The 17289-nt window shown below is 35.5% G+C and overlaps 1 protein-coding gene across 1 annotated transcript; it reads right to left on the reverse strand.

Annotated features, from left to right (window-relative positions):
- Positions 1 to 728: 728 nt before the first annotated feature.
- On the reverse strand, positions 729 to 15782 carry LOC108452952 (zinc finger CCCH domain-containing protein 5). The gene is made up of 9 exons (XM_017750771.2): positions 15282 to 15782; positions 14689 to 14823; positions 14458 to 14589; positions 14129 to 14287; positions 8745 to 8837; positions 8334 to 8450; positions 2611 to 2685; positions 2249 to 2472; positions 729 to 2006 (listed from the first exon to the last, which is right to left on the reverse strand). The coding sequence occupies exons 1-9, from the start codon at positions 15654 to 15656 to the stop codon at positions 1142 to 1144; spliced, it is 2175 nt and encodes a 724-aa protein (XP_017606260.1). The 5' UTR covers positions 15657 to 15782; the 3' UTR covers positions 729 to 1141.
- Positions 15783 to 17289: the final 1507 nt, after the last annotated feature.

The raw sequence follows: 17289 nt of genomic DNA on the forward strand, positions 1-17289 counted from the left end.
CATTAATAATGAAATAAGATAAGTACGTTTATCATTGAGTACTTACTGAGCTCTTCGAGCTCACGCTTTAGTTATTTAAGTGTTTAAATTTTGATTTTTCCGAGTAATCGTGATTCTAGCTTGGGAGCATCGCATCACTATTTAAGACTTAAGAGTGTAATGTATTTATCTTTTTTTGTCATTGGTTTAAGGACCTTGGTATGTAGATAAAGACAATAAGACAGATGAAATCTTGTATTGGTAATTGATTTGTAATTTCAAATTATTTTGTGTTCGTAATGGAGTCTTATTTTGTTATTTAATTTGAATGTGTTTATGGCTTTTGTATATTGAGCCTAGATGGTTTTAGAATTTGTTTTATAATTATTTGAAACTTGTAGAAATATATTGGTAGGTAGTTAGGGATGTTGTAGAATATAATTGAACTAAATTTTTTACTCCAAAGGTCCAAGTATCAATACATTGCTTAGTTGTTTTGGAACATTTGAGGATAGTGAGCAAAATGCAACAATACCAGTCCCAAGAAGTACCTACACTTCTCTAGAGGTACTTGTGCTCTCCTTCAGTCTTAGCCAGCCGCACTGTTTTGGCCCGTTCCAACTTTCGGAGGTCCATATAAGTCCCAAACACCTCCTATCTACCACCCCTAAACAACATCTAAATGATTTTAAGATGTCTTTGAAGCATCAAAATTTTTGTAAACTGGATTATATGATCTTATAAAAATATTTAAAGTATTGAAACTTTAAAATTTTTATTCATTTGTGTTAAAAAAAACATCTATTTGTACCATAAACCAGGACAGATAAGGGATGTTACAAACTCTGACCTTATCCACTGAAGCCTACCAAGCTAGTAGCCAAGGAAACAATTGTGCTGTCACAAAGTAAAACATAATCACATTAACATTTAGATTGGATGCCAGCGTGCAAGGTCATGTGCAAGTCTAGTTAACGTCTCCGTCCTTTCTACATTGCTTCCACTGTGCTATATGGTCCTAAACAAGTTGCCACATCTTTAGATTGTGTACGACCGTAGAAGCTACACCTTGGATCCTAGAGCTAATTCAAAAAAAAATTATAAGATTAGAAGCTTTCTATTCGTGGATGCTAGAATTTAAGTATCCCTATTTGGCCTTTTCTCATCGTCTTTTATGACCATGAGATCTGCGTTTTACATGATGTTTCCCCTCACGATCATCGGAAAAATCGATCTCCTCATACCTGTGCCTTGAGTGCCTACCCCTTTTTAGGTCTCGTTTATCTTTCAACTTTGCTTGATGAACTGGAGCATCTAGGAGTTCAGAACATTCAACCAAGTGTTGTGAACGCTTACTCTGATGATCATAATGTCTGCCCTTATTCCTCTCAGACCCATGATCACTAGAATTACTCTCATGAGTCCTATAGTCAGCATTGCCATAATCATCAGGTCCTAAAACTTCGTCCAGGTTTCCTGAGCTTTTCTGTCTATTATGATGATGACTTTCTCTGTCACTGACAGTACTCAACTGCTTTACAAGTGAATCTGAAACATGAATTTTGTTCTTGCTAGCCCCCCAATCATTCAGGGATGATTCTCTGATATAGTGTCTTGAGCTTTTACCACTGTCTCTGTCTCTATCCAACTGATCTCCATAATCTTCATGAATGCAGACAACACTGCCTCCATATTCCCCTTTACTTTGATGCCTTCTCCTTTTCTTGGTCTGACATTCTCTGTCTTCATAGACCCTGTTCGTATCAGCCAAGTATTCTGATGAATCACTCTGCCATTTTGAGTTTCTCTTAGCATGAAAATGGCTTCTAATTTTATCAGTATCTCTGGCGCCATCTATATCACTTTCTGAATAACCTCCATCAGAACTGGTATCAAGGATTCTCTCACTGTTTTGTTCCCGTTTTAAACTTGTCTTCTGTCGATCACATCTCCCATCTAAATCTTTTCTTTGTTTTCTATCATTATTCTTGCCCCTCTCCCTGGATATTGATCTTCTAGAGCGGTGCCTATCATGAATCAGAAAATAATGAGAAATAGAACAAACCTTAACAGATGTATCGAAATGGACTTCAAATTTAAACCAGAAGAATAAAATAAACCTAAGCTGACAAGCAGAAAATTTACAATCCAGACATTTTTACTACGGTTGACATGTAAGAATTTTTATTAGTAATAGACCAACAGAAAACATAAGACATAACATACAAAACCAAAGTTATGACTTATTGATACAATTAAAAATACGCACCTATCATCATCTGATTTTACCAGATGGTTAGGGTTCCTCAAATGCCCAAAATTGTCTTGCTCTCTCTGTTTCTCAAACTCAGCCTCATCACCATATCCAAATAAAGCAGCCATCTTTTTCATCCAATACCTAGGGGGTGGTTTGTCCCAATCTGCCCATTCGTAGTCTCCGCCAGGGTTCCGGAAACAGTGGATAAAATTGCAGGCAGTTCCACGAGAACATGTCTGTTAATATGAGACAAACAGATCATAAATTGCAGATAGAACTCTTGCAGAACAAGCATCAGGCATGACAAATTTAACAAAAGCCAGTGAAGAAAATAGTCCAACTAGTTTTACATGAAATTAGGATGCTGGAAGTACCTTCAATCTTGACTTCATAAATTCCCCACAAATGGCAACCTTCCATCTGGTAATGTTGACAAACTCACATTTTACCTATCATGAACCCATCACCCAGAACAGATAGCTAATAAGTTAAGCATATAAAAGAGCAATAATTTAAGGGGAGAAAGAACCATGGATATGGTAATTTGTTTTATATTCTTAACAGCTAGCCGTGCATATCTACATCTCAGGACAAGAATGCAGTGGCCAAGCATAATAGATCCCACAAACAAATATCATTGCAGGCAAATATGATGCCCATATGCAGTTTATAAAATATGATGCCCATAACAACAGTGTTCCATGTTCCATGAATGCAAGAAAAAAAAAATTCTAATAGAATGAATTATCCAATGCCAGCAATTAATCCAACCAACAAAAAACCCTTGTACTTAATTTATCATCTAAGCCTTAATTCTTTCATTGCAACCTATTGAGCCCCTCAACTATTATCTATTTCCAGTTAAGCTCTTATTTGGATGGAAATGTCATGTGGATTAACACCCTAAACCTTTTTGCCAACTGAAATAAAATTGCCATGTAACAATGACAGAAAAAAAAATTATCATGGAACTAATATATAAAAGAAATTTCTTAGTACTTTCTCATGGATGCCCTTATGGCCAAAGGTATTTCACCTTCCTTATAGCACATGACAATTTATTCCACCTTGCCTATGTCATGTGCCAACCTTTTCCTCAACTGGAAAAGAGAGCCAACTGTGTTAATCTACACAGAATTTTTCATCCAAACAATAAGAGGATAGAGGCTTTAGTTGAGAACTTTCACTAAGAACTTGTTTTATATTTTAGCCAAAAATAACTTCTATTCAAAATTCATTTACCAATTAAAAATGGAAGCCATAAATGCCCACTAATCCAAGAGAAAGTAATTTCACCTGTAACATTTAATCATCATTGTAAAATAAGAAATATTGCAATAACATCGAATCCATTTCTACTAAATGATCCACCTTATAAGTTTCTACCTTTCATATCTAAAACCTACTTGTTGCTTGTTGGAAAGAAATGCCCTCAAATTTCCTACCTAGCTGCTGCATTGGCAACAGTTCTGTCATCTATCTTATCTAATTTAAGTCCGAACCATATATAATGAGTTTGACATTTTCCTGAGAAGGAAGTTTCTAGAGGTGGCTGTTCATGACTTCTAAAATATATATATATATAAACATAAGAAACTGTGGATAAATTAACAAATTTCTACCTTCCATATTTAGCACCTATGTTCTTGCCTGGTTGAAGAAGGTGCCCTCAAATATCCAGTCTATTTGCTAAATTCAGTACTGTTTGTATCCAATCTTAGCTGTTATCTGCTATCTATAAAGAACATTACTAGAGACACCAATTATGCTGCTAAATTCCTTCAACATGTGTGAATTTTAGGTGTTGAACTCCGGGAAAACTGGCTATGCTAGGATGTGTGCAGGCATCTACTTTCTCAGAGTTGAAGTCCCGAAAAGTCAATCTAAAAATCAGCTTGTGTGGCTTCATAATCCAGTACCAATAAGGATAGGGCAATCATGTTGTGACATTGCTGATTAGGTCACCTGAACTTCCAGTATCTAGAAAATCTTTTCCTTTGTTCAACAAAAGCTCAACAAATTTTCAGTGCAAGGTTTGCTAGATATCCAAACACGTTTGAAATATCAATCTAAATCAACCATACCCACCATCCCATCCTTTCTCAATGGTTCACAGTGATATTTCGGGACCATCTTGAATCAACAATATTTCTTAGTCTAGGCGGTTTGTCACATTTATAGAAAAATTGCAGAAGGATTACTTGGGTCTTCCTCATGAAAGAAAAAATCATAAGTGGGCCAAATATTTCAATATTTCATCAATATGATTCGAAACCAATTTCTAGCCAAAATACAAGTGCTCGAGACAAATAATTAGAGGGAATACTTTAACTCGATCCTTAGAGCTTATCTCATGGAGCAAGGAATAATTGATCAAAGCTCGTGTAAACGCACTACACCAAAACGGAATTGCCAAAAGGAAAATCAACACATTTTAGAGCGTGCTAGATCAATAATGCTCTCAACGCATGAGCCAAGAGCTTTTGGGTGGAAGTCGTACTTATAGCAATTTGATAAACAAAATGTCTTCTAGAATGTTGAAGTTCAAAACACCATGTCAAGAATTCCTTGCTCTATATCCAAACTCAATAAAGTCCTTGGACGCACAACATTTGTTTCCATCAACCAACAACGCAGCAAGTTGATCTCATAAATGCATATTCCTAGGATATGCTCCAAAATCATAAAGGCTTGTTTTATTCCCCAACAACAAAAATTTCTACAACTCCATGGATATCACCTTTGAAAATCAGCCATGTAATAACAAAATTGATATTCAAGGATGAATTCTATTAATCATATCAAAAGAGAATATCAATTTTGAGATCTTTCAATCAACTCAAGAGTCTATCACCAAAACACAAACCGAAGTCCACTCTAAACCACTTGAGCCTAAAATATCAATTACCATGAGAGACCAAGCTAATCCCTCTAGCCCAAAGCCCACATAGGTGAAGGGAAAAGGGCTAATGGTCTATTCTCAGAGACAAAACAAAAGAGAACTTAGAGGGACGTATCACATCACAGTAAATCCAAGGATCTGAACCAAGTAAAGAGAATCTAAATATGCACACCACAGTCCTACTGAACAGAATCTTACTATCATGGAAAATGATCTTCCCGAACCTATAGCCTTAAAAAAAGGTGTAAGGTCTTTTAAACACCATACACCATTGCATTCATGATTATATCCCTTACAAAAGGTTGTCCCCTAGTTTCGAAGCCTTTGTTCTTGCTCTAACTGATGAATAAATTTCAAACAACATACAAGAAACCTTTTTGCAACCCGAGTGGAAAATTACTCTTTGGAAGAAATCCAAGCTTTAGAAAAGAATAATACATCAAAGATCATTTACTGCCAAGAGGAAAACATCCGGTTGGATGCAAATAGATCTTCTCAATCAAATATAACACAAATGGTATGCATTAACAGCTACAAAGCTTGTCTCATTGCAAAAAGGTTCATCCAATCCTATGGGGTCGACTATGAGGAGACTTTTGCCTCGCTAGCCAAGTTAAATTTTGCGGAGTACTCTTATCATTTGGCGGCAAATTTGAACTGGGCTCTTCACCAAGGATTTGAAACCCAAGGGAACATCAGCAAGGTATGCAAGCTTCGCAAGTCACTAATGATCTGAAGTAGTCTCCATGAGCTTGGTTAAGGAGACCAACAAAGGTAGTAAATAAATATGGTTTCTTACAATGTCAAACAAACCATACTATGTTCAAGTCTTCTATTGAACGGCAAAATACAACAGTTATCATCTATGAAGATGATAACATATTGACAAAAGACCGCAAAGAAGAAATAAACAATCTAAAGAAACTCCTTGCAGCAAAACTTGAGATCAAAGACTTAAGACAACTCAGATACTTCCTTGGAATGGAACTAGCACGATCAAGAAAGGATATCTCAGTCATTCCATGAAAATATGTTCTTGATCTATAGAAAGGAACTGGGAGGCTTGAGTGCAAACCAGCAAACTCTTATGAAGCCTACTAACAAGATGGAAATCCTTTAGTAGACAAACGTATCAAATACTTAAATTTAGAGTGTTTGACACCCATTGAAAATTTTCATTTCAAAAATGAAAATTTTTATAATTTAATATTTTAATTGTGTTTGATAATCGTTTTAATTTTTACTTAATATAAAGTTTTGAACAAAAAGTGTAGAATAAGATAAGTAGGTAAATAGTTATCAATTAATGTTGAAAATGTTAAGTTGATTTTTTTTATAATATTTGAAATAAATTAGTAAAAATCCAAATTAATATAATATATATCAATAAGATTAAAATTAAGGGATAAATCACTTTTAAAAATCAGGATTTACTTTGAGCAAGCAACATATTTATATTTAATACTTAATTTTTACTAATTTAAAAATAATTTTCTAATAGAAATTCAGTACTTGAAATACTCAACCCTTTATTTTTCAGCATTTAATTTTTCAATTTATCAAATAACTCATTACTTAAGCTTAAACTACATCGATTTCGTTGTAGGTATGTAAATCAATTCGTGAACAGTCCAACTGAGAAGCATTTAGAAAATATGTATTGTATCCCTCAATATCTGAAAGAAAGTCTGGCAAAGGATTATATGACAGGGATGTCAAAATGTACACAACTACTGATTGGGCTAGTTTCAAGAAAAATAGAAGATCAACTACGGGTTATTGCACTTTCTTACGGGAACCTGACCACATGGCTAAGTAAGAAGAAATTTGTTGTAGCTAGGAGCAGCTCAGAAGTTGAATTTAGAGCAATGTCTCATGGCATTGGTGAAGAAAATACAAAAGCATCTAATTTAGTTTAATTATTTAAAGTTTGTATCTTACGTTATTTAATTTGAGTTTAGGTCTTGTGTTTTACGCTATTTTATTAGCATAGGCCTCTTAGTAAGAGTTATAGAAAATCTACTATATTGTTAATAGTAAGAGTTCTAGTATAAATACTCCACTAGAAGGTTAATAGGACAGTAAGACTTTTAGGAGAAATACCCTACTAGAGGGTTAATAGAATAAGGTTTTTTTTTTCCAATAAGAGAATTTTAATAACCATAGTTTGCTGGAAAAAAGAAACTAGAACCCCATTCTTTCAATTATGTTAATCATCTTCTTTCAATTTTCTTAGCTATTTAGATTTTCCACTCAACCTAAAAATTTACCACATCAGGGAATCTGGCTAGAAAGAATGCTAGAAAAATTAAAGATATCTAAAGGAAATTCCGTGAAAAATTTCTGTGATAATAAAACAGCTATAACCATTGCGAAAAAAAAAAAAATCCCTATCACCATGATCAAACCAAACACGTGGAGATTGATAGCCATTTCATCAAGGAAATGATAGAGGAAGAAATCATTAGGCTAATCTACACACCTACATGTCAGCAACCTGCACAGATTCTTACAAAGGCATTACTAAAAATATTTTGGAGAATTTTAAGTCCAAGATGAACATGATGAATATTCATTGCCCAGCTTGAGCGGGAGAGTGGAAATTAAGGGATGTTGACTAATATTTGGGAGAAAAGTTTTAGGAGTAATTGTTTATTGAGAGTTGATAGGGCTATTTTACTGATAATTTATTGACTAGTTGTTGGGAAAGATAATTTATGAGTAATTGCTGCTTTTTATAATAATGCCCATTACTAAGGCCTATTTTTTAGCATTTTAGCATGTATAAATGGAAGCTACTGTAACTGACAAGAAGCATGGAAAAGCATAAAGATTTTTTCTCTCAACAATTTTGCTTCGTTCTCTGTCTCAACACAGACTAAAATCAACACTAAACCCTATAATTATTCTACAAAGAAGTAAACACAAATTTACTCTTCAAAAATTACATTTATAAAATGAATTCTTGATTCTTCAAATAATATGCTTGCTTTTCTATCCAAAACCCCTTTTTTCCCTTTTCACTTCTATAAGTGAAAGCCATGGGGCAGAAGCAATCAAAAGTGGTACCTGAATTACATTTGTTCATACCAATTCAATTTTCTAAAACAAAACCCAACACTAAACTAAATTCAGTTTTCTTTGTAAAACCCTGGTGGCAATGACACATAATTAAACCTTAAGAGAATAAATTACCTGTTTGCCAGCAAAGTATCGCCCATTTATTGAATCATAAGCAAGGACAGCAGATTCTAGTGATTTATAATGCACGTAAACATTTCCCCTCAAGTGGAATGAACCGTTCTTACACACCTGACAAATACTCACAATCAGAATCTGAAAAGAAAGAGAAGTAACAAGCCTACACCCTCATCTTGAGAACCGACTAAAGGTTGTTAACTCCAAGAAGACAAAAGAAATGGAAAACATTTTTATCAGCTTTTGGTTAAATTTTGATAAGAGTTATTAAACAAAATCCTAGGGAAAATAATTAACAAAATAATGTTAGAAAAATAAAAATAAAAATTGCAGAATGCTTCATTTTATAGGTCAGCTTGAAAGTAAGTTATAAGCATCATTAATATGGCAGGAAGAGCAGTTTGCAACCTTAAAATTAACAATTTCCCCAAATTTTAAGAACTCTGTGTGCACATCCTCGTAAAATTCTTCATAACACTGTTCAACCTCTTCATCCGTATACTGAAAATTAAAGACAACAATCAACCAAGAAATTTTAGCAGAGTGGTATCTTCAAATAATAAGATCAAAAGAATATATTTAACATGCAAATCATATATCTGTAGCTGCATTAGTTTACAAGTCATTCTTATAAAATGATCACAATGAGACCAACTATAATTTAAGATAAATAAATAGAATAACACGATAAGATAACACGAATTTATGGGTGTCTGCTTGGCAACATATAGACAGCACATATTATTGTCAGTGGCACCAATGTTGCAGGCATTTCCCATATACAAATAAATGAGTCATCTGTATTGAAATTTAACAAGACAGAAATTAGCCTGTGCACAAAAGGCCCAACCAAATATATACTAAAAATATCTTTAATCTTTTAGACCAAATTCATCGAAAATAACAATTACTCATTCTCCCTTTGAAATAATTTTCCTGTACAAACAAGATATAGAACCAAACCCCTTATCATGCTCCTATCTAAACCTAATAGCTGTAGCTGCAATATCAAGTCCCCCCAAAGGACAATAAAGCCATATTTGATAACCAACATAACTTATCACTTAATTTTTTCCATACCAATATTAGCACTGGGGTTAGCTTGGAACAACCAATGTCTTCATCACATAAGCCATCTGATATATTGAACAAGTTTTAGGAAGAAGAATGATTCTCTCTTGTTACTTCTAATCTGAATACAGCCTTTTAAAGAATAGCAGGAAAAATAAAAAAGGAAATAATCTCTAGAAATTAGCCTATCCCTAAAAATTAGTAATTTGATTATGGCTAATAGTACAAGGAAATTCCTAGCACTAATGTAGAAAATCTGCTTAATTTAAGGAATTCCAACACTCCCCCTCAAGCTGGAGTGTAGATGTGAATCAAACCCAGCTTGCCCATAATTTCTTCGAACATTTTTCTTGAAATGCAACCCCTTACCAGGAGTCCCTTTTAAGTATCTCAATATCTTGTAGGCAGCTTCCAAATGTTTCTCCCGTTGATATCACCCCCTGTCTACTTCTTCTCCATCCTTATCAGTTCCTAATTTAAGGTTGGGTTCCATAGGAGTCTTGTCTATGTTCTTTGGAGTTTCTACAGAGTCAACATTAGAAACAAAGGCATTGTAGGATTTAGACAAGTTTCCATAAGATACAAACCGAGAAATGGGATGTTGAGTGCAGCTCCTAGTGCCCTTTCTTACTGCAATTGGAAGATGGATGGAAGATGAAGGAGGTGAAACTTCTTCCTCAGGACAGTCCTCGAGTAAAGATGGCATAGGCACTGCTGTTTCGGTCTCAGGCAGCTGATGTCTCCGAGAGTATACACGAAGTCCCTGAGTTTTCCTTGTTGTTTTCAGAATGAGTGGGCTGTTTTCTTCATTAGTATGATTAATCACCCTTGTTTCTTGTTGCTGAACAGTGGAGATAGGAAAAACAGGCTCCAAAACAGGAATAACAGTGGCTGTAGGATTTTCAGCAGGTTTTGTAATTGTGGTAGGGTTGACAGGTTCCAAAACAGGAATAACAGTGGCTGTAGGATTTTCAGCAGGTTTTGTAGTGGTGGTAGGGCTGATATAGTCTTGAGGTATAATGAGAAGATTGCTCAAGGTCTCATCTTCACTAAGTATCTCCCCCTGAAGATGAAAGGCTGAAAAATATGGCTCGTTTTGAAGAAAGTAACATCAAGGGACACAAACATCCGTGTAAGGTTGGAGTAGCACTTGTACCCTTTTGTGCAGGTGAGTAACCAATAAAGACACAAGTATGAGCTCTAGGATCAAGTTTAGATCGGTTAGGTTGATGGTTGTGGACAAATGCTTTGCAACCAAATGTTTTGGTTGGGAGATTAGGAACACGAAACAAGGGAAAATTTTTTTGAAAAGTATGTAAAGGTGTTTGAAAGTTTAATACCTTTGATGGGAGTCGGTTTATAAGATAACAAGCAGTGAGGACAGCTTCTCCCCATAAATACTTTGGTACACCCATAGTAAACATAAGGGCACGAGCCATGGCCACAAGGTGTCTGTTTTTCCTCTCGGAAACCCCGTTTTGTTGAGGGGTGTCAGGACAAGAACTTTGATGTATGATTCCTTGCTCAGAAAGATAAGGACTTAGGATAGAATTAAAGTACTCTCTCCCATTATCGGTTCTAAGGGTGTGAATATTTGAATTGAACGAGTTCGAATCATTGAATGAAAATTTTGAAGACTCTAGAGACTTGGATTTTTCTTTAAGGAGATAGACCGAACAAACTCTAGTGTGGTCATCAATGAAAGTTATGAACCACCTAGCCCCTATGATGTTTTTTACTCGATTGGCTCCCCATAGATCATTGTGAATTAAAGAGAAGGTTGAGATTGAACATAAGGTTTCAAAGGATAAGGGACACAAGTGTGTTTAGACAGTTGGCAAACTTCACAGTTCAATGAACTAATTTTCTTATTTAGAAATAGTAGAGAAACAGTTTATTCAAGTACATGAAATTGGTGTCCTAGTCTACGATGCCATAACATGATAGAATCGTCTTTTGATGTAGATAAGGCCATCCCTTCTTTTGAACTGTTTTTGTTCCAAACATATAAGCCATCATTAACTTTAGCGATGCCAATCATCTTCCCGATTCCTATTCTGTCCCCATTCCGATACCGTGAGTAAGATCCATCACTATGCGAATCAAGAGTGATCATGACAAGGTAAATAGGTTTGAAACAAACTTAGATTACATCATGTGGTCGGATGCACCCAGTCTAGTATCCGGGAAGTTGTGATAGGTTCGTGTGTAGTATTTAAAGCGATACCTTGAATAGCTAGTGACCCACCGGTTGTAGGAGTCCCGAGTAGTTTATGAAGAGCCTCAAGTTGAGTTTTGGTTAGCCTAACATTCGAACATCTTCTTGATAGTAGATATCATTGCTACCTTGTTTTCTTTCTGTTTTTTTCTTGAGGATAGCCATGGAGTTTGAAGCATTTCTCCTTGGTATGCCCAACCCGATTACAATGGCTACACCATGGCCTTTTGAACCGAATCAATTCCATCTTTGAGCCTTTGAGATTGAGGCCTCTTGAAATAAGAGCGAGTTCTCGGAAGGATGATGACCACTACGGTCAATGGTTTTAATTCTCTTGCGTCTCCCAACATAATAAGACGCGTTTCTCTTCCCTCCTTACTTGACAAATGCTTCTCCTATGGTTGGCGGTGTGGTTACGCCTAGTATTTGTCCTCGGACCTCATCAAGATCACGATTTAGTCCTGCTAGGAACTCATAGAGACGTTCTTTGTTAAGATGATCCATGAACTTGGTGTGTTCCAAGCCTCGCCCCAATTAACTTCATAATACATGTCTAACTCCCGCCATAAGATCTTTAGGTTGTTGTAATATTGAGTGACTTCAAGTGTTCCTTGTCGAATATCTTTCAACTTTAATTTGATCTCGAATACTTGGGAAGTATTTCCAAGATCTGAGTAATTCTCCTTGATTGCATCCCACATTTCTTTGGCGGTTTGAAAAAAGATCGTTAAACATATGACCTTCCATCGAATTTATAAGCCAAGCCATAACCATTGAGTTGTTAAGCTCCCAAGTTGCATAACCGAGTCTGTTGATGCTGGTCGAGGAATTTGTCCATTAATGTACCCAATTTTTCCTCGCCACGAAGAACCATAAGAATGATTGTGACCATTGCAGGAAATTTTTTCCGTCTAATCGATGATTTGTGATTATAAGAGAAGAGTTAAGGTCACCTTGTGGGATTCCTTGACTGTGATTTTGAGTTATTTGTGAGATCTCAATCTTAGAAATTTTCGTGTCACCCATGGGAGTAGGGTTTCTAACAGAGAAAAACAGAACAAGAGAAGAGAAGAAAGAGCAGGATCAAATGGATTCCGATGCTCTTGATACCATGAACAAGTTTTAGGAAGAAGAATGATTCTCTCTTGTTACTTCTCATCCGAATACTGACCTTTTAAAGAATAGCGGAAAAATAAAAAGGAAATAATCTCTAGAAATTAGCCTATCCCTAAAAATTAGTAATTTGATTATGGCTAATAGTACAAGGAAATTCCTAGCACTAATGTAGAAAATCTGCTTAATTTAAGGAATTCCAACATATATCATCAGATGACATTAGATAAATTATCAATTGCAAGACAAACAAAGCACTCTGCTTAGCACTAATGTAGATGACATTAGATAAATTATCAATTCCTAGCACTAATGTAGAAAATCTGCTTAATTTAAGGAATTCCAACATATATCATCAGATGACATTAGATAAATTATCAATTGCAAGACAAACAAAGCACTCTACAACATAGTCTGGAATGGAAGAATCCACAAGACTATGAGAAAATAGCAAATTATGAAGCCTAACACTGATTGTGATAACCACTGCCAAGAAGAATAGCTGTAAATTACACAGAACACTGCAAGTTGAATTAACTAGTTTTCAAGGAGCAATAACCAATAAGTGGACCAAAAGATTGCATTTGTGTAGCCATGAGAATTTATTTCCGCTTAACAACTGGAATTATATAATATTTACGGATTACTACAAGACGAGACAATAGATGAAATGTCAATAAAAATAACTATATTTACCTGACCATTAATGCAGCATGAGTTCAAATTATGGGCACAACGATTGTTAAGAGTATGGTAGATAGAAGGCAAAAATGGACAGTGGAAACAAGAAAGTAGAAATGGCACAAATAAAAAAAAGGGAAAAAAGTATAAATGCTGTAGTTGAATATGGTAAACAGATAAAAATTAAAAGTAAAAAAGTACAAGATAATCACTCGCATCTACAAAAGGTAGGATACATATTAGCTAACAGTTTCAACTCCAACCAATCAACCAATGCCAAAACCAAGAACCAGCACTGAGGTGACTCCATGCATCTCTGATTTAAGTTAAAGAAACTAAATAGATATTAAACATAAATTTGAGTTAAAATGCAGCTTCAAACTATGACACGTCAGTAATAGAATTTTAAGCATGTCAAAAATTGGCAAAGACAAATACCTAAAACAATGAAGATTCTATAAATCCAAAACATTAACCAATGGCATAAAAAATTATGACCATGCGTGATTTTAAAAAGATAATTTAAAGGCTTTTTTATGTACCTTAAGACCTTTGCAGTAGTTGTAATAGTATTGCAAATAATTCAGACTTCATTGGGCAAAGAACCCAAGATTTAAATTGATAACACAGTATGGCAGTAGATTCATAATGACAGAATTATTATCAGGATACAAATCACAAGGATCGGTTGAGGGCAGCATTTACAGACCTCAAGCCCCTCATCTTGCTCCAATGCAAGGCCAGGACCATTGTACATGTTCCTCATGAGCAGCGTGCATGATTTATCAGGGTAAAAATGAACTCTACTGCAACGCTGACCGAATCGACAGGCTCCGGTCTTTAAGTGGAAAGGACAATGAGCTTTATCCTATCAAAATTAAAACCATGAGGCTGGAATGATGATATCTAACTAACTTAATACTGACCCCCACCACAAAGAAAGTACCAAGAGAACATAAGGTATGGTAGCAATCAACGTGGGAAGAAAGCTTTACGCAAGTGTGTATATATAGCATTTAAAAGAGATGAATGTTGAACCTGTTCAGTTCCAAAGTTAGGTACTTCTTTAGCAACACTCTCTAACACCTCTTGTGCTGATGATGTGTTCAGGTAGTCTGAAAAAGCTTCAGATTGTGGAGGAAGAGGATTTGATGTAGGCCTATCAGCATCCTGTGTGCAAAATCCTTCAAGATCCTGAACCTTTGCCAAAAAGAGAAAAGAAAACATAGCATGAAAAATATAAATCATGAGCGACTGTGATAATTTTACCTCTTCTTTACACTTTTGAATTGCTTCTCCTTTTGGAGCCCTAACTTTCTTTTTCCTAACAATAATCTCATTTCCTTGCCAGATAATTTCAGCAGGGCCTTCTTCTACGTATTCCCAATCATCACCCCTATCTTCCTGGCAAGCATATAAGAATGTAAGACAATCCATTCATAATTAATAAACAAAACCAATTGCAGGTTTTTTCAGTTCCAGATTTCAGAAGAATCGAACAGAATTCACCCCAAAGAATCTGCAAGAATATGAATATAACTCACTCGACCTGGAAGTCTGCTTTATTAAAGAATAAAACAAAGAAAATTAACCATCCAAAAGGGAAATACATATATCGACTCCTCTTTTCACACAGTTTTGTTATTCGCTAGAAAACAGAGCCATAAAACAAAACTACAGGTAGAATTACCCACCAAAAGAAAAAAGAATAATAAGAATCCATGTCTAACCGAAAATTTATACGATTCTGTTGTTTTTCTTTTGCTTTCTTATCCTTTCCTGCCCTATTCTTAGTGAAACCAAACACCACAAAAAATCAACCAAGAATAATAAAATTTTAGAAAGAAGCTGAATAAACAAACCTGTTGCCGTTGTTCTCCATTTGCATCCTCCGAATCATCCCTTCTCTTCTGCTGTTCTTCTTCATCTTCTTGAGCTTTTCTCTTAATATCCATAGCCTCGATCCACGCTCTCTCCCTCTCTTCGAACTCCCTCAAAGCTAACTCTCTCCTCTTTCGCTCCTCCTCCTCCTCTCTAGCAATCCTCTTTTGCTCCTCGGGGTCGTTGAGCCAGGCCTCTTCCGCCTCCCTCTCCTTCTCCGCTGCTTCCTTCCTCAACTGCTTCCTCTTCATCTTCTTAATTTCTTTCCTCTTCTCCTTTCTGCCTTTCGTCATGGGATGATTTTCTCTTTGCCCTCCTTCCTCTTGTTTCGAAATTGCTGCTTCAGCTTCAGCCATTACTGCTGCTTGTCCGCTGCTGTTTGTTTCAATTGTTGTGCCTTAGTTCTTTGGAAAGTCTAGGTAAGCTATAAAAATAAATTAAAAGTTAGAGTTATGTTTACATTTTCGTGCTGTTATTTTTTTAAAGAAAATAAATAATTTATTTATATAGGTTAAATTAAATGGAAAAATTTTTGGTTTATTTGAGGAATCATTTATGTATATATGCTAAAAAAAAATAGACTATGTTGATTTTCTAAAAATTTATCCATCTTCCTCCTTTTTGGAGAAAGAAAGGAAAATATATCTTACAATACGCATTTTTATTCTCGGCCACATAAGTGGAAATATGCCTATAAAATGCATTTTTAGGAGAGATAATAAAAACATGTCCTTGGACATGTTTTCAGCTAGCTAAAGATTGGTTTTTTTCTTGCAGTTGGAAATTAAAAGTTTGTAGAGTTATTTTTATCCGTATTTGAGATAGACATAGTTATAATTTTAAGGAATGTTTGAATTTACGGTAGTATTGTAGAGCTAGATGACCTACAAATTGCATCTGTCATGTGAGTATGGAGCCATCACCTAGGAAGCCAGATCACGTTGCAACTCAAGGTCTCAATTGGTGATGATTATACAATCTAAGGTTGAAGTGTAACTAGGGCTTCAAGTTTACAAAGGTTATGTTATCAAAGGATAGAAGTATAAATGGGGCCCACTTGATAGTGGTTATGCAGGCATGACAATCAGTTTTTCCTCGTGAGTGGAGGATATTTTGTAAAACCCAAACAGATGCACGAAGAAGAAAAATGCAGTGGCCTTTTAGTATAATCAAGTATTTCGTTTTATTCATGTCCATCAAAGGCAATGATCCTCGTTATCATAACCTATGACATAATTGGGGTGTAACAAGTTTTACTAACAAGGTCACCATCTTTGGTGGAGATGAACAACACAAATTACTTGATTATACTGGAAGGCCCCTACATTTTTCTTCCTCGCACTTCCGTATGGATTTCATAAAGCATGTTCTTCTGATGAAGAAAACTGATTGTTGTGTTCGCATAACCACCACCAACTAGGGCCCCAATCATGCTCCACCCTTTCATAGTATAACCTTTGTAACCTTGAAGCCCTATTTACACTTCAACCCCAGACGGTATAATCACCGCCAACTTGGACCTCGAGTTGCAAAGCGATCCCAGTTTCTCAGGTAATGGCGCCATACCCAAACAATAGGTGAAATTTGTAAATTACCGAGCTCCATGACATCATCGTGAACCTAAACACAACTTAAAATTATGATTATGTCTCATTGGAAACAATAGAGAAATAAATCTGAAAATCTAAAAATTTCAACACACAAGAAAAAAAATTTTAGAAGAGACTGAGATGTGGGTAAGTATGGAATGAAGAAAAAGCATTTATATAGAGGATGGGGTGGGTATAAAAGGAAAAAATTTATCCCAAGAATCCCGAGTTGTAGGGGCTTAGAAGCAACTAAGTTTGGCTAGTTGAAATGGCCAGAGAGAAAACGCTCCCTACAGAGGGTATTTTCATCTAACATGGCAATGAAAACGCCTTCTACAAGACACGCTTTTAGCCACATGTCTGACATGTCATTGGAAAACGCATCCTGTAAGAAGCGTTT

This window comes from Gossypium arboreum, chromosome 3 (assembly GCF_025698485.1).
Source record: "Gossypium arboreum isolate Shixiya-1 chromosome 3, ASM2569848v2, whole genome shotgun sequence".
NCBI classification, from domain to species: domain Eukaryota; kingdom Viridiplantae; phylum Streptophyta; class Magnoliopsida; order Malvales; family Malvaceae; genus Gossypium; species Gossypium arboreum.